The sequence below is a fragment of the Alosa sapidissima genome, chromosome 9 (genome assembly GCF_018492685.1).
Source record: "Alosa sapidissima isolate fAloSap1 chromosome 9, fAloSap1.pri, whole genome shotgun sequence".
Taxonomy (NCBI): Eukaryota; Metazoa; Chordata; class Actinopteri; order Clupeiformes; family Clupeidae; genus Alosa; species Alosa sapidissima.
This window is the reverse complement of record NC_055965.1, coordinates 14,655,419-14,681,736: the sequence shown is the minus strand read 5'-3', so window position 1 is coordinate 14,681,736 and position 26,318 is coordinate 14,655,419. Positions and strand designations below refer to the sequence as shown.

General features: G+C 44.3%; 1 protein-coding gene across 2 annotated transcripts in view; it reads left to right on the top strand.

Annotated features, from left to right (window-relative positions):
• The first annotated feature begins 831 nt into the window (after window positions 1-831).
• The window catches only part of zgc:153431 (CSC1-like protein 2), a 27,976-nt gene continuing 2,489 nt past the window's right edge, over window positions 832-26,318 (top strand). The window contains exons 1-2 of one of the 2 annotated variants that reach the window (XM_042103433.1): window positions 832-1,208; window positions 23,670-24,103. In XM_042103433.1, the coding sequence (XP_041959367.1) occupies window positions 23,942-24,103 (162 nt within the window). In that variant the 5' untranslated portion in view covers window positions 832-1,208; window positions 23,670-23,941. Of the gene's footprint in view, window positions 1,209-1,599; window positions 1,680-23,669; window positions 24,104-26,318 lie in introns of those variants that run through there. The other variant, XM_042103434.1, reaches the window with a different exon arrangement.

Below are 26,318 nucleotides of genomic sequence, written 5' to 3'. Positions count from 1 at the left end.
TAGCAGTGATGGATCACTGTGCCGCTCCCTCATTCCTCTCGACCAAATTACCCCAAACTGCAATGAACTTTCATAGTAGAATTGTAAACATGGATGATTGTTTTAAAGTGAACTTTAATAGTTCAACCATGAAGTATTTTACACGTTTAATATGACATTTCACAGATCATATTTATACATTTTCATAGTAGAACTGTGAATGCTGAACTGTGAAACATTCACAAGCTGATGTTTTCACTGTGAACTATGACAATTAATTTCAAAGTCATTTTGACCAAATTACCACAAACTGCAATGAACTTTCATAGTAGAATTGTAAACATGGATGATTGTTTTAAAGTGAACTTTAATAGTTCAACCATGAAGTATTTTACACGTTTAATATGAAATTTCACAGATCATATTTATACATTTTCATAGTAGAATTGTGAATGCTGAACCATGGAACATTCACAAGTTGATGTTTTCACCATGAACTTTGACAGTTAATTTCAAAGTAAATTCGACCAAATGACTACGAACTGCAATGAACTTTCATAGTAAAATTGTAAAAATGGATGATTGTTTACAGTGAACTTTAACAGTTCAACCATGAAGTACTTTACAGTTTTAATATGAAATTTTACAGTTCATTTTTACCTGGGTCAGTGTGCCAAAACAATTTCTGATACCCTACGTCACATTTTTTTACATATATAGGCTATTATCATAGGTTTACATAACCCCACACGGGATATAGGCCTACGCTATTACCCAGGGTAAACGCTAGGGGCAGAATTAGCTTGGGGCGTTGTTGGAACCTCTCCAGAGCCAGGACCAATGTGTTGAAGTGCATAACGGAAGTCTGTCACGGATGGCCACCTAGCGTCAGCAGCGTGCTTCACAATGGAACATATTAAGCCTCCAATTGCCGGTATTTATATTCTTAGAGCGTCCTCAGCTATTTTTTTGCAGTTAAGTCCGCACTGACAGAGAAAGCCGACCGACTTTTTTTTTACTGAACGGGTCATCACAAAACATTGAGGCCATCGGTGGACGAAGTCTAACCATTGAGCAGACGCAAACAAGCGAATGCTCTCTGATGTGATTCGTCATCTGCTGCTCAGCCTTGCCTAGTTGGATTTGTAGCCTAAGGATTTATCTCGTGTGGGATATTGCCATTAGAGCAAAGGTGACAACGCACACAAAAGACGCAATCTTATCGACAGGTAAGATACAATGTTAAATTATCATCCGTGTATTTTGGAAAGCGTAATGTCAGCGCAAAGACGTTGATTTTCGGGAACGAAATGTTGGCGCAGCACTTGTGTGATGCAGACTGGAGTCCGTACCATTGTGTGTGGGCCCGTCACGCCTATACCTTGGACGCCTTAGCAGTAGCCTACACACTTTGTAGGAAATTTTTTCTAGTGGACCAAATGGGGAAAAGTTACATGCTGGGTTTAGCCCATTTCGAAAGATATAGTCTCCATCAAACATGTAAATAATATAAAACCCACGGATAGATAGAGAAAATTGTGTGAAACCTGCATTGGGTCAATGCAGCTTTGCGGGATTCAGTGGGAGGACAAATTATAGGCTGTCGTCCTGCTGTTGCCCTCGCGCTCTGTGAGTTAAGCTGCATTTGTAGTCAATGCATGACGTTCTACGGGGACACTGCTACCAATCACAGCAATAATGTAAATAGCTTCACAGAAAGCATTTCTTGAAATGTGGATTATGGACAACCAGACACTGCATTGGCACCGCTATGCTACTCTTCCATCGTCATTACATAAAGCATCACTGCTATTGTGTCGCTTTAGAGAAACAGGGAATACACACACACACACACACATTGGTGTTATCGGAAAACAACTTTCAGTAGCTTTCAGTAGTTCATGTTCTAGGTTACCCACATTTTCTAAGGGAGAGGGTAGGCAACATCCTCCATCAAAATGTGTCACTGTAGCGCTATAGCAATTTGAACATAATGACAGTCCATTACTCATTGGTTTGAAGTGTGTGTTGCTTGGCTATACAGCCTGGCCGATATAAGCACGTTTGGGAGGCATGCGACTTGCTGGCTGTCGTCAGGCTCCAATCTGTAGCTGAAAAATGATAGGAAGAATGTTTCTAATAGAGGTCAGCGAAACAGTCGCATGTTGTCTTGCCCGCGTGATTAGAACCTGATACTTTTGTTTACGCTTTGTGCGTATTTGCAGAAGGAACGCTTTTGGGGAGCTATCTTTCATTCATCTTTCTTTTTAACTTCTCTCCCTACTTTGCTATGGTTCTCGTGTGGTTGTATTTAATACTTTGTAACAACCTAATTTGACAGTCCTTCGCCTGTGAAGTGACAAGCAGGACAGCAGCTCACCTCGCGCTTGCGTGTGTAATTCAAAGATAACCACTGTGGCGAAGTGTCACGGAGTGGTGAAGGACTGGTTACCCATCGCAATTACCCCGGTAATGTTTCTCGCTCAATTACCAATCTCAGCGGTGTGTGTCTACGAAACGTTCAGAATCACTTAAGGTTGTTTGATTGAGGTGATCAGGGAACATTTTGTAGCACACAGCTTTTTCCATGGGGAGGAGGGCACAGCACATACTTTGTTTGTTTGTTTATTGTTGAACATTAATAAACATAGCAGTGACAGCCTTGTCGCTCCCCAAGTGCAGACATGCACATGGATGTGCCTTTCCCTTATCCAGACATTATGTGCTCTGGTTATGCCAACCTGTGTTGGAAAGTCATTGAATATCCTTGCCATTAATCTTCTTGAGTAGGCTATCAATTGTCAGCTCATCACTATAAGCATGCAGTAGAAAATTGATCCAGTTGGTGATTATATTTCCACTCTTACCCTCTATCCACTATACCAGCTTCAGTGCCATGTCTCTTTGGCCATGTGCACATTAGCAATCATAGATGTTTCTGCCCCTCATTCTCCTGTATTCAGAGTCCTGTTTTGTGGCATTGTGTTTACCAGCTGTCTGAATGGGGCAAGGCACTTGCCTGGGCTTGTTCATTCACTAACTAGCTCTGTGAGTAGGTTTGGTGTGTTTGTGTGCAATGAGGCATGATTCATAAAACAGCAAGGTGCCACCCCACAGGCAATATGATGCCAGTCAGCTATAGCCAGCCGACACCTGCCGGAACGAATGAGCCAATGTTTTTGTTGAGTGTGTCTGTTTTGTTGTCAGGTTTGTTGTTGCGTCTGTCCTCTTTCACTGACGTCTTATTTTTCCACAAATGCCATCAGACTCTAGCATGAGTGCTTTTGCCCAATTGACTGTAAAATAACACGGGCTGCATGGCACCATGTTAGTACTTACATTGTTAATAAATTAAACTTAAATGGGTCAGCCATAATTTGCCAGATTCCAGCCACGGTTACAGGGCGCCTTTTCAGCCCAACCATAACAGAGAATCGGTCACGTCCAACAGAACTGACTGTATTTGACCTTACTTTTGGCTTTACTTTACACTAGCGAGTAAGCAAGTAGCCGTGAACATATGTGCTTTGTACAGTCAGTGGTCTTGCCCTGCCCAGGGGCTGTCCTGTCCCAAGGCAGAGTCGGTAGTGACCTGGGTAGTTCCCATACCATACCATTCCCTACATTTGTCTTTGAATCGGTGTTAGTCTGCCTGCCTCTCTTCTGTCAGTCTCTATCTTGTTCCTTCTGCTGTTTGCACGGGTCCCCTCATTTGGGTCTGAACACTTTCTCTTTCTCCATCTCTCTCTCACTATCTCACTATCCATTGTCTGTCAGTCAGTCCTCTCCTTTTTATCTGATTTTCTTTCTTTCTTTCTTTCTTTCTTTCTCTCTGTTTATCTCTCTCTCTCTCTTTCTCTCTCTCATAGTCTCTATTCTTTTCAACCTTTTTGGACCAATTTATTGGCTGGCTTGAGTTTGCCTGGAGGGCAAAGCAGCAAAAACTCTGACATTCATCTAGTCACTCCATTCCTGTGTGTGTGTGTGTGTGTGTGTGTGTGTGTGTGTGTGTGCTCTTCAGACGTGAGGCATCTGAACATCTGAAGAGAGACGATGAAGCAGCAAGCCCCTCAGCCTCCCAGGGGAGGGTAGGGAGAGTGGTGGAGTGCCTTGTCTGTGGGCGGGTGCACTGCAGCTGTGAAATAGCCATAGCAAAGTCATATTATGAGAGACATTTAACACCACCGGTTAGCATACACACGACGACAGTCATGGCACTAGGGATCATTCTCAATGCACACAAGCTATGTACAATCCCTGTACAATCTGTGCTCCTTAATGGTGGGAGACTGGGAAATAGCCATAGCAAAGGCATGTTAACACCAGCATGCACAATGGCAGTAATATTCACATGCACACAAAATATACAATCCTCACTCAATCTGTGAGTGCAAATGTACTTGTCTTCGCTTCGGTTCTCTGTGTAGTGTGTGTGTGGGTAATATGGAGATGTGTTGATTATGCTAACACGGTTGAGTTGAGTAACATGTGTTGATCATGCTAACTAACATTGAGTTGAGTCATTGGATGACGTGAGAGGAAGGGAAGAAGGAGTGTCAGAATGTGAATAAGGCGAGGCACAGTAGAGAAGCGCAGGAAATGACATCAGGAGAGTTGGCAGCGGGCAGCAAGCAACTCAGGGAGTGGGGTTCTATTCAGAAAACCGAGAGAGCAGTTTTTTTGCTGTTTGATCTGTAGTGGATGGAGGAGAATGATAAACAGAGTAAGGGAGGAGGAGGAGCGGGGGGGAGGGAGAGAGAGAGAGAGGGAGAATGAGAGAGAGAGAGAGAAAGATAGAGTGATAGGGAAAGAGGGAGGGTGTGGGAGAGTAGAACCAAAGTACCTGTTCTATCTCAGGTACATGTTGTTCCATTCGGCACTGTGCCCTGCAGTACCCTCATCTGTTCATGCACAGTCCATTTCATTCTGTCATTAGAAACACTCCTCTTAGTCTAATGTGGCATCCCTCTGTTATCGTACAATACATCTTTAAATATCAGCACCTGCATCTGGATTCTTTGAAAAGCTAATGGTTTTAATATAATGCTGTGGACCATGGGTCATTGGTTGTTGGCAGAGTAAGTGTCCTCTATGTCTAGACACAATTGGATGCCGTGCACTTTATTGGTTCCTGGGAAATTCATTTTCATGAGTATGGCCTTTGCATGAATAAATGTATCACATAAATTTAATGAAGCAAATAAACAAGAAATCAACCGATATTAATCTCCATGCTTATGCACAATCCCAAATATTAAAGTTGTTGGTGTAACTGCCTTGTTGAACTTTTCGGTGTGATTTCTAAACGTTAGCTTTAAGAGACCCTTTAACTGGTTAGCTTTAGCTAACTGGTGGTGTAATGGCAAACGAATGACATCCGAGGCACTGCACCGCTAAAAGCCCCCTGACAAGCACGTTTTACAGGGGCATCCCCTTAAGGGGCTGTCTGTGTGGAGATCTAGCAGAAGACCCATATAAAAACACCCCACCCCTTCTGTTTTCAGAGATGGTCTTCTAATCTGACAAACGGTCTCTTGGGCACATTGTGGGATACTTTATACACATGATAGACAGACACATACACACACACACACGCACGCACACTGTATATCTCATAATCTGGCCCTGCTCCTTTGCCTAAGTGGCCTACTGTGAAGCTGTTAGGCAGAGATAACAACACACACTCTCACTCTCAAAGACAGTGTTCTCCCTTTTTCTCTCTCTCTCTCACTCACACACAATCACAGACATACACCAACACACACACACACACACACACACACACACACACACACACACACACACACACACCATGTATCAGCCTCGTCTCCCCCTCATTCCTCTATGTCTCCTGCTGTATGCATTGTGTTGTGTGAGTGTTGGGGTGCTGTGGGCCTGTCCTTGGTGTCTCCTCCCCCTGCTCTGTTTCGGCACTCCGTGTAACAGCACAGCAGTTGCCCCACACATGTGGGGACATCTGATACCAATGAGGCCCTGTTGACAGGTGGAGTGTGTGTGTGTGTGAGTATGAGTGTGTGTCGGGTTCCATAAAAATGAGAAGTCGTCCATCAGCAGTGCTTTTCCGTGTTGTTGTGAGGTGTGACTGTCTGTAGTCCTGTTGCTGACAGGCAACACACACACTCACACACACACACACACACACTCACTCACTCACACACACACACACACACACACACACACACACTCAGTCAGTCAGTCAGTCAGTCAGTCTCTCTCTGTCTCTACCTCTCTTTTACATGTGATTTGCCTTGCGTCAGAATGACGAGCTTGAAGAGGACTGAATGCAGTAAAATAGAGGAGTCCGCTAGTAAACAAGGCTCACTGTCTGTCTGATAGAAATGACACACACTCACAGTCATACTCACTCTCTCTCACACCAAGTTTGGATTCAGAGCTATTTCATGCTTTTATTCTACACACTTTCCCATTAAATATGTTGGTTTGAAATAAAAAAGGTATCTTGCGAATCCTTAAGGGAAGACAAAAAAAAAACATTTATGTCTTGATTTATAATAAGAAAATATAAGCCTGTCATGTTCCAATGCCATACAGTATAGATTCACATGTCAGATATCAGAGTTACTGTAAGTACAATGGCCTCCCCAGTGCTCTCAGATGATGTTGGGGCCTCTAAGCAGCCCTGCTCTAGGGCTGAGGGAGGGAGGATGGGTGTGGAGGGTGGAGGAAGGGGGGGGTGTCCAGGTGTGGAAGAGTTCTTGGCGTGCTTCACGCTTCTGGGGCCACCCTGCGTTCAACAGAACCCACATGGGACAGGATGCAGGATGCAGGACAAAAATGTGTTTGGAAAGGCACGCTGACCTGGCACATCAGGGAAAGTAGGCCACACGTGAATGACAGGAGGCTCAATCTCTCTCTCTCTCTCTCTCTCTCTCTCTCTCTCTCTCTCTCTCTCTCTCTCTCTCTCTCTCTCTCTCTCTCTCTCTCTCTTTCTCTCCTTATTTATGTATTTCTCTCTCTCCTCTATTTAATTTCAATTTAGTACTTTATTGACACTAATAGCCTAATAATAATAATTGAATTGAATAATTGATGTATCAATAAATATGTATTGAACGAACAATATACACACACACACACACACGCGCGCACACACACACACACACACACACACACACACACACACACACACACACACACACACACACACACACACACACACACACACACACACACACACACAGAATCTGTCTTTATTTCTCTCCTCCTCCCAGGCAGGTCACACCCATCCATATCGTTAGTATGCCGTGTGCGCTTGTGAAGGAAGTCACTCCATTCAGAGGGAGTGAGACGTGACTGGACTCTCTTATACGCCAGAGCTCATAGAAGGTGACGGTTGGCGACGAGGCGAGCGGTGATCACATGATCACCAACGCTGCTGCGCGATGACGCAGAATGAAAATGGCTGTATCATTGACACACGTTTGGTCTCGTGGTGCTTTGCTGATACGGCTTATATCCATGGAAACACACACACACACACACACACACACACACACACACACACACACACACACACACACACACAGGCAGACAGTTGCAGGGTGTGGCCGGGGTGGAGTTCGGTCTCATTTTGAGACCGGGAAGGGAGGTACGGTTGCCTGGGTGAACCATATCCAAATCACCAAAAACCTAGGAATGTTTATTTTCTTTGGTATTAAGTAAACAACTGCATGTAAAACCTTACTAGAAATATATGTTTGCTGCACTTCTGAAAAGATTTGGTAAGGATTTAATGCACACATTTAAATTTAATTTAACTGAAAGTTACACCCGTGGAAGTGGTGAAAGGGCAAAGTTGGTAAATGGGCGTCAATGGGCTCCTTTCTAGATGGACCTGAAGGACAAATTCAAATTTGCTAACAGGTTTGTCTGGTTCTACCAGAGAGAATGACCCTCAGTCTAATGCATAAGACATCTTATGTAAGACGGAGGACGGAGGTCTCTCTCTCCCGTCACTATGAAGACTAATGCGGTGCTCTGAGGGCAGCTCTTGTCCTGCTGAGGTTATTTGCTCAGGGTTGGGCTTTGCAGCAGCCGCTTTGTGGCAGGCCGTGGCCTACTGGTTAGGCCTTCGGGCTTGCTACCAAAGGGTTGCTCACTGCGCCGGGACTAGTGTGTGCTTCACCTCACTGCGTGTTCACTGTGTGCTGATTGTGTTTCACTAATCCACAGACTGGGATAAATGCAGATACCAAATTTCCCTCACGAGATCAAAAGAGTGTATATATACTTATACTTACTTATTTATACTTGTGTGTTCTGGGGAGTGTATCCCACCTAGAACAAGTCCAAACACCTGCTGCAGGTCCATCCATCCAACCACAGGCAGCCTACCACGTCCCACCATCGTTTAAATGTCTGGGTTGTGGAAAGCTTGACCCCCCTCCCTGTGGCTATAAACAGGAAGAAGACGGTCAGTTGCACTGACCGTTGCCGTGTCACTGTGAGTGCTGAGAGTGATGGTTAATTTGCTGCGTCATCCTCTCCCACCCTCCCACCGCATTTCCCCATTTTGCCATTTCACGTACAGGCCAACACTTTCTCTGGGGAGCGGTTCTAGTCATCAGGAATTTTGGGAATTTTGGGCGATTCAGTTCTCCTCAAGGCCATAGCCATAGAGTTAACATCGGGGTGGACCAAATGCCCCATATCAAATTCATGAACAGATGGAGTGATGTGTTTTATATGTTTTCTTTTTGAAATACTATGGTGTTACACAGCCCTGTTATTGTCCTTTTGGGTAGGCCTATGTGTGGGCAGATTACTATAGTTCAATGTTCCATCTTCATGCAAGTACGGTTTTGTTTGGAATATTTAGCCAAATATTATTTGTCTCTACAATTACAGATCCAGTTTTCAGTCCGCCTTTGACAGGCTGGGATCTATGCAGGCTGCATGAATTAAAGTGTCAATACATGTGTGTTGGTAGGTAGCTTAAGTTTAGTTAGTCTTTGACAAATAAATGACTCCATGTCATGCGTGAAAATGACATTTGTATTCTTTTCAATGCAAAGCATTGTGCCATCTTGAAATGCCACACATATCGTAAGACACGTGAATGTGTAACCTGCAAACTGTACAGAATGACCATATTCCGTTGCCAGGTCAATTCATATTTAACAGTCAAATTATAACATTAGAAGGAAGCAAAGATGTTGATGAGGTCTTGTGAAGTCTGCGTCATGGTCAATATGTGACACGTGCGATCCCTGCACTGACACCGATTGTGTCTCTGTAAACCTCACAGACAAAAGGCACAGGAATTTAGCGATCAGATGTTTTGTTGATTACCTGGAAATGTGTGTGGGTTGGTTATGACAAAGAATCTTCCTGAGAAGAACAAAACCTGTTTTGCCACAGTCGTATAGCCTTGTGTTGTGCTAGTACCGGTGTTGGCATGGTGTTACAACATCATTAACAGATCCTAACTTTACCTGAAGGGCAGCCGGCTAGCTACGTAGGCCTTGTGATATTTTCCTCTCATATCTTTACAGTTTCTGTGAGAAGGCAATCGGGGATCACAGGACACACAGTGATCACAGTGATCACAGGACACACACACACACACTTTCACTCTCCTCCGTTAGTGACAGCACAATAATGACCAGGGGGAATGAGTGTACTTACTGGAAAAAGTATGGGAAGCACAAGACGGCACCACACATTCTACACATTGTTGAAGAGCCTCACTCAGTCAGGAAATGCTTCAGTGATGACTTTCTACTCATTGCCTTGTCCCGTCTCTCATATCCTTTTCTTCTAACCTGATATCACCAGACACACATTGTGAAGAGACTGTGGGTAATTTTCATTGAGAAATGTTTCCAACCCTTGCATCGTAATGGTCGTAGACTTTGCATTAACTTTGGTTAGGCTGGACCAATCATTTCAATCACATTGATCAGGGATTCCTATAATTACTTTCTAATTCCTAATATATTTATGTTTGTACTAGGCATTGTTACTATCGTTTTCCACGGCTGCTCTCGACTTTGAAACTAACATCATTCCCTTGGCCCACCATCCTGGTGGCTGAGGGAATCATGCTGCATTGAGAGAAGCCAGACTAGTATCTCAGTGAGAATGAGCTGAGGGTATCATGCATGCATTGAGAGAAGCCAGACTAGTATCTCAGTGAGAATGAGCTGAGGGTATCATGCTGCATTGAGAGAAGCCAGACTAGTATCTCAGTGAGAATGAGCTGAGGGCATCATGCTGCATTGAGAGGAGCCAGACTAGAAGAAGCCAGACTTCTTCTCCACTGGTATTCTGTTCCTCTCTCCTGGGAATGGCCTTGCCGCTTGCTCAGGCAAGAAGGCAATCTTCCACAAAGATTTACGGCGATTCGCCGTAATTTACGGCAATTTATCGCAGCGCCTATTTGCTCAATGGCCTTTTGGTCCCCTTAGGAAATGTAATTCTGTCTACAGTGATTTACTGCACACACTCAACCAGTGTCAATAAAACAGCATGACACACATGACCAACTGCCAAACGATGGTATTATCGATAGATTATTATTCCTTCTTTTTTTGGCGGAGAAAGAGATAGAGAGAGAGAGTAAAGGAGGTGATGAATGTCTAACATGGATGTTTCCCAAATCTGATTCTAAGGGTGTAGACCGGTGGTCCCCAAACTTTTTCTTCCGAGGGCCAGCTCACTATGCCTGGCTCTAAGATAGGGCCAGAGACTCGGAGTATATCAGTAACCATAAATAGCTTAGCGCTGTGAACAAAGGCAGTCTACCTTAGTTGAATATTCCATTACATTTAATCTATAGGCTATTGCAATTTAATACCATTGTTATCTATGTTTATATTGCCATCTTGCCATATCAGTGAGCAAGGTTATTTCCATTGGTGAGTCATTATTGATGGTGAGGTGAGGTGAGGTCAGCCTTGGTGGTCCATCCACGGGGTTTGATGACGGATGCTGAGGGAGAAGGAGAAGGAGAGTGTCTGAGAGTGTCAGAGATGACTTGGGAAGTGAAACTGATTGGAGAGGTTGATACAGAGAAGGAAGGAGATGACTGAGAGAGGAAGGAGAGGGGATCAGAAGGAAAGAAATTGTCTGCTCATTCGTAGATTGGGACTACGCTTCCCAAAACCGTCTAATGTACATCACTCGTAAATTATATACCTTAAATTGTACCTAAACATTTTGTTTGTTTTTTCCCAAAAGGCCCTTAGACTTGGCCTTGGTATAGGTTAAGATAACTTTGTAAAGTTGGTCTGGACCTTTTTATCCCAAACAAACATTTTGTTTGTTTTTTTTCCCCAAAAGGCCCTTAGACTTGGCCTTAGTATAGGTTAAGATAACTTTGTAAAGTTGGTCTGGACCTTTTTATCCCAGTTTCCCGGTTTAACCCAGTTTCAGATTGTAGGTTATAAACATGATATGTTGGTGTCTGTACATACACACTGACTGTGATGTAAGACCAAGAGAGTGTGTGTGGGGGCGGCAGGAGAAAAGAATGAGTCGAGAGCAGAGTCTGAAATAGGAGAACTTTTAAGACTGAGAAAGAAGAAGAAATTGGAGGGTACTTAAAAGAGAAATTCACTTTTCTGAACTGTGTGTGTGCGTGTGTGTGTCAGAGTCGATGTGCAGGGTCATTGCTTATTCTTCTCACTCTGCTAAGTCGCTCAAAGAGCTCAAACATCCTTCGCTGCTTTTATCACCATCTTCATCCCTCTCTCCCTCCTTCCCTCTCCCCCTCTCTGTCTGTCTGTTTGTTCTTCAATGTCTCCCACTCTTGCACCAGTTAAATGTTCAGGGATGATGCCATGCATGTAACACCATCCGTTAACATGCAATGCACACACAATGCACCCCCCCTCTCCCCCTCTCCCCCATCCGTTTCAATCACTCCATGTCTATCCAGTAAGTTGTGAATATGTTTGATTCTGTATTCTGTTCATGATGGATGACGGGTACTGATTGCCTATCCATAACTGTTCTAGTCTAGACTGAAATCACATCTACATATTGTTTTGAAATGTAGCCAGTCTGTCAGGATGTGTTTCATTTTGCATGGCAGCTGTTAGGCAAGTGGAGATGACACCTGACTTAATCATATGAGTTGAGTTTAGCATGGCGCTAACATCATTATAGACTGGCCTCAAGCCATGTGGTGGTGTTGAAAACCGGTAATCTCAAGATAGTTGACCGTAAATACAACACACTGTTGCATGTATGACGTATAGTGGAGGTATTTATAATTGTTCATCAATAACTGTGGCAGTTTTCTTGAGTTTATATTGAAGTGTTTCTGCTGGTCAGATGAAGTTGGAAGATTGGATTAGATATTTTGTCCTACTCCGAAGAGTGCAAGGGAAATTTTCCCAAATGGACACTCCTCCTCTGTCTCTTTCTCTCTCTCTGTCTCTCTCTCTACCCCCCCCCTCTCTCTCTCTTCCTTTCTTTCTTTCTCTCTCTGTCTCTTTGTCTTTCTTGTCTTGAGCTGAGCCTTATACAAATATAAATAGTTGTGAGAACATATGACTTTAAATGGATGACACACATAGCTGCCAATTACACTACACATGCACGCTGTTGCGTTATATTTATGCACATCACAAATTTGATCAAATGGCTAAAAGCAGAAATATTCACCATCGCAAATCAATTTATAACGTGTGCTCTTTGTTCAGTAATGAAGTCGAGAAGTGTCATGGACAAACAGACAGGCAGGAACACGCACACACATACGCACACGCACACGCACACACACACACAGGGACAGGCCACTGTAATATCATTACTGCTCATGAGACCGACAGCTGGTCCCTCATCAGGCTGGGATTGGGAGTTGAGTGGGTGTGCTCTAATGGAGCACATGGGACCAAGACTGACCTGAGGTCTGGGCTGCCCCATTATGGCAAAAATCTTCGTCACAATTATTGTTGTTAGTATTGACATCATGATTATTTAACACAATTGACTTTGGAAGCATCGTGCATTTGTTGAGTTTTAACAGTGGATTTCCTTGAACTTTAATGATAAGCAATAATAAAATAAAAAAGCTAGTTAATTGGATGGAACTCTGATCGAAGATCATATCCTAAACTCACTCAGTTCAAACTTGAGGGATACTGCATGCATAACTGGCCTCGTCTTAACCAAAATAAGTTTTGAAAAGCAAAGCCATTTTAATGATTCTGCTTAAATTCTGATTTGCTTTATCATGGGTAGACTGACTGTAGTTTGGCCCTGAAGCCCAAAATTAATCAAATTTCTACCCCATGTTGAGTGCAATTCTTGAGGTTCATGGTGTTTTTCTAGTTGTCTATGCAGCCAAGCTAGATACATACATTATGCATTGTATATCATATTATATATGCACATTGTATAGACATTACCTGTTTTTTCATTTCTATGTTGAAACTTGATTCTAAAGACCCAATATTTTCATAGATGTGTGTCACTGTCTGCATTTGTTTTGAAGCATTCACAGTGGCATCTGATAGGATGCCAGAGGGGACGAGTGTAAATAGGGTGTAAAACCCTGCTCCTGAAATATCCATTTGGAACTGGAAGCATTGGATAGCTGATTATGCCTCTTCTCGCCTTCTTTGGGGAAAATGAGAGGTATTCTTGTAACATTGGAGTAGGAAGACGGCATCGAGAGAGAGAGAGAGAGAATTTCTCTGCAGCTGTAACTGGGAGACGGTGCTGTATGTAGGAATGCTGTGGCATCCAGTGGTACATTCTGTACTATTCTCCTCCCCCCCCCCCCCCCCCAGCCCAACCCTCTCAATTCAATACAGAATGTCACAACATCAGTATTGCCAACACACATATACATACACACATACATGCATACACACATACATACATACTGTACATACATACATGCATGCATGCATAGCCTACATTTAAACAAAATCTGTGGACAAAATAGGAAATTGGACAGACAATTTGACTCTCTTCTCTTCTTCTCTCTCTCTCTCTCTCTCTCTCTCTTTCCCTCTTCTCTCTCTCTCTCTTCTCTCTCTCTCTCCTCTCTCTCTCTCTCTCTCTCTCTCTCTCTTCTCTTCGCTTCTCTTCTTCTCTCTCTCTCTCTCTCTCCATGTTCCTCCATGTCTCATGTTTCCATGTCTCCTCTTACTCTCCACATCTCTCCCACTGTGTTCTTTTTGAGGCCATCCTTAAAAATATTTTCGTTTGCCGTAACCCGACCGACCCTGTCAATTTAGAACCGACCCAAATATTTATTTTTTTCCCCTTTTAGTCCGACCGACTTGCCGGTTGTAAACTTGCGTTAATACCGACCGATTGTTTTTTTTTACTCTAAACAACCAATACAAATGCAATAAAATAATATTTATTTTAGTAGGCCCAAGTATTGTCAATATAAATTGCCTACATGCAAACGTGGCTCACTTAAAAAAAAACACCTGTGGCGTCATCTCTACACCATTGGTTTTACGCATGTCACACTATGGCCTACGCTTCGTTTCATTCACACAAACTGATAACGCTGTTACGAAGTTCTGGAAGAACTGTGGCCAGATCTTTTCTCATCCCTTCTCCCCCTAGTCTAGCGGTGACCGTGTCGGAGTATTGAAATTGGTTGTGGTCTATTCAGCATTTCTCAAAATATGGGTCCGCAACATGGAGACTGCTGGTCCGCGGAGTCGTGGAGTGAAATTAGGCCCGGTGCTTCATCTGATAATTTGCTGCGCAGTTGATTAAGAAACCGCGGATCGACGAAAAAAGAAAACAAACGTTTCTGCTATCGATGTCATTAAACATGGAGCCCTACAATTAAGTGGTGGTATGAGCATTCATTCAATGTGCGTCTGCGCGAGAGAAACTGAAACCAATCGATAACGTTGGTATCAAAGCTCCGCTTCAACCTGTTGGAAGGCTATTTATTTATTTAACGAAACTTAATAGAACGACGTTGTTTTTTGGAACTTCCTTAGAAACAGAGCAGAGACTGTAAAATACACTGTATAGCATTGAGCATTGTATAGTCAAATTTCAATATAACGTGGCCAAGAGCTATTGTAGCCTTCTTTCTGCGTACATGTAGATGAGCCCTATGACCCAAAAGTCTGCCATGACCGGGCCTCAGGTCAAAGAAGTTTGAGAAAGGCTGGTCTATATAACCTGCATCAGAATGAGGTTTGCAATGGTGCGCCTGAAGGCACGGGTTGAAGACCCAGTCAGTTATGTCACAATATGCACATTTGTGTAAATTCATTCCTACGTAATCACCATGACCAAAATTGAACTTTTTTTTTTACTTTGAATCTTGAAAAAAAAAATATTGACCTACCTACCGACCCATTTTTAATTGTTTTTGGCTGTTACTGCAAACAAAAATATTTTTAAGGATGGCCTGACATCACTTCCTTTGCATATTAACCTCCATTTTCTCCCTCTTCACATCCTCCATCTATCTTCCTCACAGTCGAATATCCCGACCACCTCCACCACCGCCCCATGTCTTCACCACACACACACACACACACACACACACACACACACACACATAGGCACACACACACGCACACACACGCACACGCACGCACACACACGCACACGCATGCACGCATACACACACACACACGCATACACACACACGCACACGCATACACTGGAGCAGAAAAAGAGTGTTGCTCTCCTCGCAGGGCAGGGGGGCTCAAGCGAGAGAAACTAGGTCAGCGCTAAAGCAGCCTATAGGAAGAGAGCGCAGGAGGAGGGGGGGTGGTGGGGACTGGGAGCGACCTCTGATGGTGCCGTGGTAGTGCTGATGCGCTGCCCGACATCAGGCCCGCCTGCTGCCTGGGAAAAGACCACTCAGGCTCACTTGATGCTCACTGCTGCTGAGGCTCATGTTTACGGGCGCAAGATAGATTGGGTATAGTATCTTTTACATGGATATTATATATAAATGCATATATACATTACGCATAGCCATTGCAGACAGGTACTACATATGGATAAATACATTTTCTTTCCTGTGGTGCGGGGTATTGTGTGTTGTGCGTTGATGAAAGAGGAGTTTTTATTGTGGAGATACTGTGTGTATTAGAAATAGTTATCGATGGCAGTGATTGGTCGTGCACATTGATAGATCAGACTGAAATTGATAGATCAGACTGAAAATCACCAGCATGGCCACTCTGCTGCAGGCGACAGGGGGACAAAATGGACATTTGCAGGCCAACACTGAGCAAAAGTGCTGCAAGAGGGTCAGACGATTATGAAACGAAAGTGCTAATAGCAGCACCAACACACACACACACACAGCACACACACACAGCACACACGCACACACACACACAGCACACACACACACAGCACACACACACACAGCACACACACACAGCACACACACACACACACACAGCACACACACAGCACACACACACAGCACACACACACAGCACACACACACACACACACACACAGCACACACACAGCACACACACACACACACACAGCACACACACACAGCACACACACACAGCACACACACACAGCACACACACACACAGCACACACACACAGCACACACACACAGCACACACAGCACACACAGCACACACACACACACAGCACACACACACAGCACATCGCTCTCTGCACGGCTGTCTTCAAGCAGAGGTTGGTCCTACCCCAGGCCACAGCCACCGCCCGCCTGCACCCAGCATTCCCAGAATCCCTGGCGACACCAGTCCCCCCTCAGAGCAGCACGCGTGCATGCCTGGATAGCCTGCAGGTCATGACTTCCTATCTCACTGTTGCCGACGCCGCCACCGGGCTGTGGAAATGCACCTGTCCTTACCTGTGACATTTTTATATTTCTTAATGGCTGGCGGGCGAGTTTGGGCTTGTGGTATTAAATGACTGGCTGTAGGTATGGATGCGCTATATTGCATCAGACAGGGTGTGGGCTTCCTATCCATTCATATTTTAGTCATAACTGTCTGAGTGTATTATGGTCATTGATACACACCCCAGGTCATTTTAGTTGCACACATTCTGGTCATGACCAGAGGATTTTTTCCAAGGTCGAAATACCCAATGGAGTCCTCAAGGTGGAGGCGGTTGCCATGGTAACTAGTGGACCTGCATCGATATTGTGAAGATATGATGGCATTCACACATCCTTTTTTTTTCTTTCTTTTTGTGTCGCTCTCTCGATTTATAATTTGCTTAGAGATGAAGATACAGAGAGAGAAGTGGAAGGAGGAAGAAAAGGGGTTGTCTCTCGTTTGCTTGTTCACAGCTGATTTCTCTTCCACCCGCCCTTTTCCTCTCCTCCGTGCCCTGTGTGTGTGTGTGTGTGTGTGTGTGTGTGTGTGTGTGTGTGTGTGTGTGTGTGAGGAGCAGGTCTGTGTCACAGTGTTAGCCCAGTCTTGCAAAGCCATCTGCCGCAGTACTGCTGCAGCCAAGCACGCCCTTTCTCTCTCTCTCTACCCCCCTTCTCCCTCTTTCTTTCCATCCATCCTTCTCTTTTTCTTTCTACCTCTCCCTTCCAGCCTGATGTCTCTTTGCCACCCTATCTCTGCCCATCTCGGACACTCTTTCATCATCCTCTCTCTCAGTCTCGCCCCCCTCTCGTGTGTCTGATGTCAGTATGGCTCTTTCTTTTCATCGTGTGCTTTTAGACTCTCTTCTGTTTTCCCTTTCTTTTGTTCCTCTCCATCTCTCTGTTATCATCATGCCCCTCTTTGTTCAGCTGACCCCTTATTGTTTTTCAACTTACTTCTTTGTTGCTGCACAGCTACCCTTTCTTCCCTCTATCCCTCTTTCTCTGCCTCACCCCATTAGATGTCTCTCTCTCTTTCTTTCTTTCTTTCTTTCTTTCTTTCTCTCTCTCTCTCCCTCTCTCCCTCTTTATCTCTCTCTATCTCTGTCTGTCACTGTTGTCACCTCCTCACTCTTGCTAGTAACAAAAAAAACTGTACATCCATCTCCCCATGAAAGTCCATGCCAGTCTTCTAAACAATTCAGTCATCCAATCAGATGCTCCTCCAGCAGCCATTAGTCCAATCAGTGTCTTGCCTCTTGACAATAGGCGGGGCTGCTGGTTCTGGCGCTGCCTCCACCTTTGCAGACAGAAGGCACTTGTGTCCTCAACGGACACAGCGTTTTGGCAAAGCCTCTCCTAGATTACAGTATGGCCCCGTCCTCAGTGTCAGACAGCGAACGAATTGAAATGGGATCTTATAGTCGTCTTGGAATTTTATATCTGAAATAGTTGGAAGCTTGGAATGTTATTCACTTGTTAAATGGTTGAACATTTGAAATATTTCACCCGCTTTAATCTTGATTTATGTTTATGGTATACTATATGGTTATCTTTTTGGTACACTTTTTGGACTTGCCATACTTTGGTTTGGCCAGGTGTGTTGGTTTGGGGTGTCAATAGGTTTCCAATAGACTTAGTGTAGTATTTATGCTCTATGGATGGTCCTGGTGGAGTTAGCTAATTGTTGATGTTGTCGCCTTTAAAAGGATTGGGAACTGGCTCAAGCTTCCTCTCTTAGTGATGTTTTGGATTAAAAAAACAGATGTTTCTCCGTCCAACTTGAAGTCTGGCTGGCGTCACTTCCTACACCTGTTGAATTATTGAGCAGCAACATAAAATGACTCTAGACTCTGTGAATCATAGCTTTGTTTCCTAAATAATTGATTACAAATGGTCAAAATTGGCAGTCACATGACAAATACAGAGTCAGAAGTAAGTGGCTCTGGCACCGTCTTCCCCCCTCATGGCCAGAAGACGATGGCTTTTAACATCACACTGGCAAATAACTTTACTTGGCTAGAGTTATAGTTAACGTTGGTTGATATTTAGCAGACTCTTTTAGCCAAAGCAACACGTACTCACATCAGTAGGAATCAAAGCTGGATCAACTGATTGTCAGATGGTGAGTTGGTGACGTTACTGCAGCTCTTCTACGCCTGCTAAAAGAAGTCAAGTAAAACCTAGTTTGTCTAAACCTATGCACCAATAACACATCTATCCTGCCCTCTATCTCAAGCAGGTCCAGTGAGAGTGTCCAAACGTTGGCACAAGTAGTGGCCTAGGCCTAGTGATTTACAGTACAGTCCTCCTCTCAGGCAAAATATGTTTTTGACTCCCTAGTGTTTATTCTAGCAACACTCTTCAGACCTGCAACTGGGTGGGAACAGTTCAGTGTTGTGCTTACTGCTAACATAACCTCTGTGGTTTTTCATGGGTGGGAATAGTACGCCCATATACAGTAGTGTTTTGCTAGCTGCTAACATTACCTCTGTGGTTTTCTATGGGTGGAAACAGTACGACCGTAAGCTAGCTGCTAACATAACCTCTGTGGTTTTCCATGGGTGGAAACTGTACGACCGTAGTGTTATGCTAGCTGCTAACATAACCTCTGTGGTTTTCCATGGGTGGAAACAGTACGACCGTAAGCTAGCTGCTAACATAACCTCTGTGGTTTTCCATGGGTGGAAACTGTACGACCGTAGTGTTATGCTAGCTGCTAACATAACCTCTGTGGTTTTCCATGGGTGGAAACAGTACGACCGTAAGCTAGCTGCTAACATAACCTCTGTGGTTTTCCATGGGTGGAAACTGTACGACCGTAGTGTTATGCTAGCTGCTAACATAACCTCTGTGGTTTTCCATGGGTGGAAACTGTACGACTGTAGTGATATGCTAGCTGCTAACATAACCTCTGTGGTTTTCCATGGGTGGGCAAGGATCCAGATAGCAAGTACAACTTATCTTCTCTTAGGGAAATTGTGGTGCAAACCCCAGTTATTCAGACCCCAGTTATAGCCCAGGCAGGATCAGGGACAGAGTGGCCAGTAATAAGAATGAGATACAGTAGGTAACACACACACACACACACACACACACACACACACACACACACACACACACACACACACAAACCATCTCCACAAGCACCAGAGTTTGCTTTGACTGCTCACATCAGTCAGGGTGGGACTGTATCTACCTGTGGTATGTTCACACTTTTAATGTAGCCTTGCTGGTGTGTGTGTGTGTCTGTCTCTGTGTGTGTCTGTCTGTGTGTGTGTGTGTGTGTCTCAGGACTTCCTCACCACCAGGAAGTGAACATCCTCTCCCCCACCACCACGGTCACGGACACAACGACTGGAGCTAAGAGTCTTTAGACAGGCTAGGCTGTGTTGTGTTGTGCTGTGCTGTGCTGTGATATCTCCCCTCATCATCCCACCCCAACCAGACCTGTTTGTGCTTTAGTCCCCATTTTAGGGGGGGGGATCAAATCTGCTGGTGAGGAAGAGGGAGGAGAAGAAAAAGCATTGAATTGATAATTTGACCGTGTGGCCATTTATGTGTTTGTTATGTTTCCAGGAACAGTGTTTCCTGTTCCCCACCATAACAATTGGCAAGAACGTTGGAAAAATTAATGTCTTCTCATGGCATTGGAAATGTTATAGCATTCATATTTGGGAATTGACTCTTTCTGTTTCTTTTTCTGTACTTTTATAGTCTTCCCTGAAACTTTTCTAGGTTGAAGGAGTCACAGAATTGGCTGCCAGGCATTAACTTTTATTTTATTGAGGGAATATCAGAGTTTGTTTTCGGCTAATGATTCCACCGCACCCCCAGGGTATGCATACCATGAACAGAAAATCATGTCAGAGACTAGAATATTCTGTTTACTTTCTGAACCTTGCTTCTGAACCCCTCTATAGCCTCAACTATCTGATCATCATTCATTCCCCAGACTAGTGAATTTGATAGGGGCCTGGAAAAATAATTAAAAAAAAAAGCACTAAAGTGAACCTTAAAATACATGTACTGAAATCAGGCTTTGTTTTATGCACTGTTGCTAGTTTAATATTCCACAGCTACAGCACCTGTTCTAGCCTGTAAGAGGAGATCGTCTGCAGCTGCGGCCAAAACCTTTTATTTATTTATTTCTTAGAGACTGTAATAAGTAAGCACAAATAAACACACACACACACACACACACACACACACACACACACACACACACACACACACACACACACACACACACACACACACACACACACACACACACACGTGTCAGCTTTAGCCATCTGGCTCATTTCCGTGTGCTGATTATGAAATCAAATGACATCAGTGGATCTGGTGCAGAGTTCCACGGCCGTCTGGGGAAAAGTCTGTGGGATCTCCACTGCATCGTGCACTTTCCCCTCAAGTGCAGTGGGTATTACCAAAACTGGCCAAGGCCAAGACATTCTCATAGTTTGGAATACTACGGAAAAACTGGACACATTTCTCTTGTTAGAAGGTATTGAGACGTGGCAGGAGTGCTTGGGCAGTTCTATAATAATAATAATAATAATAATAATAATAAGCTTTATTTGTATAGCACCTTTCATACACCGAATGCAGCTCAAAGTGCTTTACATTTGGAACATTTAACACATAGAGAAAACATTGTAATAATACAAACAAACAAAACAAACAATAAATCTTTGTTAAGGAGATTCAAAATGGATGGACATGCAAACTGGTGGGTTTGAGCTCTTCAGTGTGCAGACCTGTCTTTTTTTTTGACACCTCCACCATGTTTTTACACCGCACCACAATGTGCCTTGAATGAGTGACAGAAAAGAAAAGATTGTCTTGTAGACGTTCTTTAGACATGTTCTTGTCTAAACCACCAATAAGATTGTAAACATTTAAAACAGAATTATTAATGTTTTATCAACTGGGAGTTGTAATGTGGACCTCTTCATAATGTTGTCATCTTTGTTTTGCATCACCCATTCCCTGAACTCTTTATCATTTTACTCATTTATGTAATATCTTGTGCCCATACCTATTTGGCCATGCTGAGAAGACATATGATTATGAAGGAACACATTCCAGAATGTCTCATTGTTTAGTGACGGAGGGTTGAGTCCAGAGTCCTAGAGAGAGAGCTCTGGTTGAGTCTTGTGCTGTTTGGAATTCTGTGAGACCTCTGCATTTCTATTCATGACCAGCAAGCCACGATGAGTTGTCTATGTGAGCTCATCTGTGGATGGGTCAAAATATCGAATATCAATATCGGCAGCTGCTTGTGATGTATTATTGATGCGCCGGCCCGGCACCAATCATGAAGGTGCTCTAAATGGATAACCAATTTGACCAAATCAACCTGATGCACTAGTTACTACCTCATCATTTCTCAAACTAATTACTACTTTATAACTCTTGTCAAACCTGGATTTTCCACATCTATCCCCTCTATAATACTGAACCGTACTGGACTCTCTTACTGCCAGAGGACTTTTGTACTGAGTGTGGTCTGGCATGGCTGTCACTGTGTCCCTTTGGGGAATGCTGGCAGCGTTGGGGTACAGAGAGATCTGTCTGCCGGTGCTTAGAACTCAATGGGGGGGGGTGTGTGTGTGTGTGTGTGTGTGTGTGTGTGTGTGTGTGTGTGTGTGTGTGTGCGCACAGTGTGGGTGGGTGGGTAGTATGGGTTGCTATTGGTCACAAGGTGTCAGATGTGTTGGGTGTATGAGCGATGGGTGTGACTGGTATGTGTGTGTGGTTGTTAATATGGATAACTGTTTTTTGCAAAGCATGTGATGATGTGCCCAGACTAAGTTGAGCGGACCGAGCAGTGTTATTGTTGTCGTCGTTGTTGTTGGGGTGGGGGTGGGGTGGTCGGTTAGATGCTGGGCACAGAGATGAGTGCTCTGGCATTGTCACTGAAGCATAGTGACTGCCAGCGAGTGAGCCACAGAAAGCTCTGGGTGGAAGATCAGTTATTATTATAGTTTCGAGAGAGAGAGAGAGAGAGAGAGAGAGAGAGAGCCATCATGGTGTGTATGTGTATAAGAGAATAGAGGAGATGGATTGAAAACCACCTTTTGTGACAATTTGGAGGTGTGTGTGACTGCACCTCCTCTTTGTCCCCCCCCTTCCCTCTTCAGAAATCGATTTTGTGGAGAGATAACATGAATAATAGACTGGCTGAAGTTAGACACATGGCCCATGACTTTTAGCACCAACGGTAAAAAATACACTAGCAAAATAATTCAAGTTAGTCAAGATGGCATTAGTTGCAGCGAGGATGGTGATCGTGGAAATGTTATTCAAGGTATTTTTTTTGAAAGACAGACAGACAGATAGTTTTGGTGTCTCACTGTTGCTGTCGCTGTCACTGCCTGTAAACTCATGACGTTGGTGACTCATGAAGCACCTCAGATTCTAACGCGACCTGCCAACTGTGAGAGTCTAGCAAGTCAGATCTGCTCAGCTCTAGTGCCATCTCCCTGTTGTTCCTGACGTCACCAAGGTCGCTAAAAGGTGCAGTCAGCGATTGTGCGTGACATCACATTTGTTTATGTTTATATTTAAATGTCTTAGCGGATACTTTTGTCCAAAACAAAACAACAAAACAAACTCCTCCGTTCATCTGGAGCAAGTTGGGGGACAGGCTGCGCCTCAATTTGTTTGTTTCCAGTTTCCAATTTGTTCGTTTCCAGTTTCAGATTTGTGCAGTGAGCAGATTTTTAGGAGATGTTCGCTGAATGTGACAAAAAAATGATGTGCTTGAAATCTGTTTGTGAAATATGAAGGCAATTCTAATGGTCTTTCTTTCCTTCTTTCTTTCTTTCTTTCTTTCTTTCATTCTCTCTCTCTCTATCTCTATCTCTCTCTGCAGGCATCCCTTCCTCAGCACGTGGCTGTGAGCCTCTCTCTCCAATATCATCCTCACCCAACTAACCGCTTCGCCCCGTGGGGTTTAACCGAGCCGAAAGCCCCATTACCCCACTTCAACCAGACCAGTCACCTGAAGAAGAGGTAGAGGAAGAAGAGGAGGAACAGGAGGAGGAAGAGGAAGAGGGGCTGCTGTGTGTGGTGGCGAAGGGTTGTCAAGAGGCCAAGCGAGTGTGTGCACGTGCACGGGCCAGAGAGCGCCCTGGGGCCGGCGCGATGGGCATCCTGGGCCCCCACAGTTGCGTGGGCCAGGCCAGTTGTCACAGCAATTCCTCCAAGGAGTACTGCTACTCAGCGCGCATCCGGAGCACTGTACTACAGGGGCTGCCCTTCGGAGGCGTGCCCACTGTCCTTGCCCTCGACTTCATGTGCTTCCTGGTGAGTGAGTGTGTCAGTGTACCCTTGAACCTGTAAAAAAGCTCATGACAGATTGTATATATCGCATGTTTGTGCATGTGTGTGTAGTTCAGCTGTTCGTAACAAAGCAGACACCTTCAGATATACTGAAAGTCAGGGCTTTTATCCATAAGGTAAAAATATAAAATGTAAGGTGTGTGTGGGTGCATGCAAGCTTGGAGTTCCCTTGGAGTTCCCTTGGAGTTCCCTTGGAGTTCCCTTGGAGTTCCCTTGGAGTTCCCTGGGAGTTCCCTGGGAGTTCCCTTGGAGTTCTCTCTTTTATGCTACCCCTCTTTCTCTGTGCTGAGGAAGAAAAGCTGTTGTTGTACAGTATGGCCTTTCTCCGTCATGTTGAGTGCTGGAGAGAGAAGTGTTTGTATAGGCTCTGCTGAATACAGAAAATAAACTCTCTCAATTCTTTCTCTATGTCTTTTTGACCCTTTCTCTTGCTCTATCATTCTCACTATGTCTATTTGTCTATTTCACTGTCTTCTACACATACCCCTTGCTCTCTTGTTCTTTCTGCTTTCTGTAACCTTCATCCTCTCTCTATATATTTCTTTCTTTCTTTCTTTCTTTCTTTCTCTTTCTTCACTCTCTCTTTGCTAAAGGTAACAAAATGTTCCACGATCTACTCTGTGGCGTCTCTGAGAGCAAAACTGACTTGTACAAGTGAGATTCATCGTCACTATATTACTCACTATCCAGTGGTTTGGGTCATTCTTTTAGAGTGACGGAAACCAGTTGACTAGGCTATTTAACAAAATATTTTAAAATAAATCTTCACTTTAGCATGGCTTTCCCTCAAGTCAATGTGTCTGTATTGCCTAGAATATGTAATTAAAAGGCAGCTATCTGGCTTTGTTAATTACCACAGTAGGCTCTAGGAGCCAGGAAATGGAGCCAAAGTTAAGTGTATGAGTGGGCTTGATTGGATTAGATTAGCCAAATAGCTTAGCTGAACTTAGCATCTTTTTCTTAAACGATTTTTTTCTATTCCATTGTTGCTTTTATCCAAGACTTGCGTCACAAAGGACTTGGCAGGCAGAGGCAGAGGAGAGGGAGAGAGAGAGAGGGAGGGAGAGAGAGAGAGGGAGAGAGAGCGAGAGAGAAGAGAGGGAGAGAACTGAATAGCACTGAGATCTATTTCAACTAGCTGATCGCTGATCAGAGCAGACCGTTTATGTCCCCCCCACACACACATACACACACACACCCACACACTCTCTCTTTTCTTACTAGGGATGTAACGGTATGAAAATTTAACCTCACAGTTTTGAAAAAAGCTTTGTTTCAAAAATATGTTCAGAAAGCACTGATGGGGCTACACAACCACCAACACCATGACTTGGAGTTTGCTATTTCTGTTATTTGGATCCAATGAGTGAGACCAAAGTAAATGTTCCCCAGACACATAGAGTTCAACTGATGCTTGGTGAGGGCATTCTTATATTTCTCCTCTTCCTCTCATTCCTTCTGCTGTCCTCTTTGCTCCCCCTCGTTTTCTCTTCTCTTTCATTCCCTGTCTGTCCATTCTTGTCCTTACCCAGCCTCTTCTCTTCTTACCTGTCATTTGCCCCCCCCCCCCCCTCCTTCTTTCTCCCACATCTTCTCTTCCATTTCTGTCTCTCTCTCTTTCTTTTCTCCTCTTCTTCCATCCTGTTTTCTCACCTGCAATCTCCTCCTCATTTACTCCCCTCATCCTTGTTCCCCACCCCCACATCCCCACCCCCACATCCCCACCCCCACGTCCTCACCACTCTTTCAGCCCAGGGGACGCCACAGAGCACTCTGAAAGCATCGACGTTTAAATGTTGCATGCATACCATACCCTATTCATTATGGAGCAGTGGCACAACCATTCGGCAGGCTTTCAGAAACCGGGACGTAACATACACTCAGCCAACAGTCCTCCTCCCTAAGGCCGTAATCAGACGGGGTGTGTGTGTGTGTGTGTGTGTGTGGGGGGGGGGGGGGAATAACCATGAACATGAATATGAATAACGTTGGCAGCTTATCTGCTCGGAGTTGAATTTGCTTATACGCGAAGGCACAGAGCTCCCGTGCACATAAGCAGCGCGCAAAACGCTTTCTGACAATACGAAACAGAATTTAAAAAAAGACGCCTCTCACTGCAGAACGGCGTCCTATCTGGTCGCCCCCTTCCCTTCACCGCCACCCCACTCGTCTCGTCTGT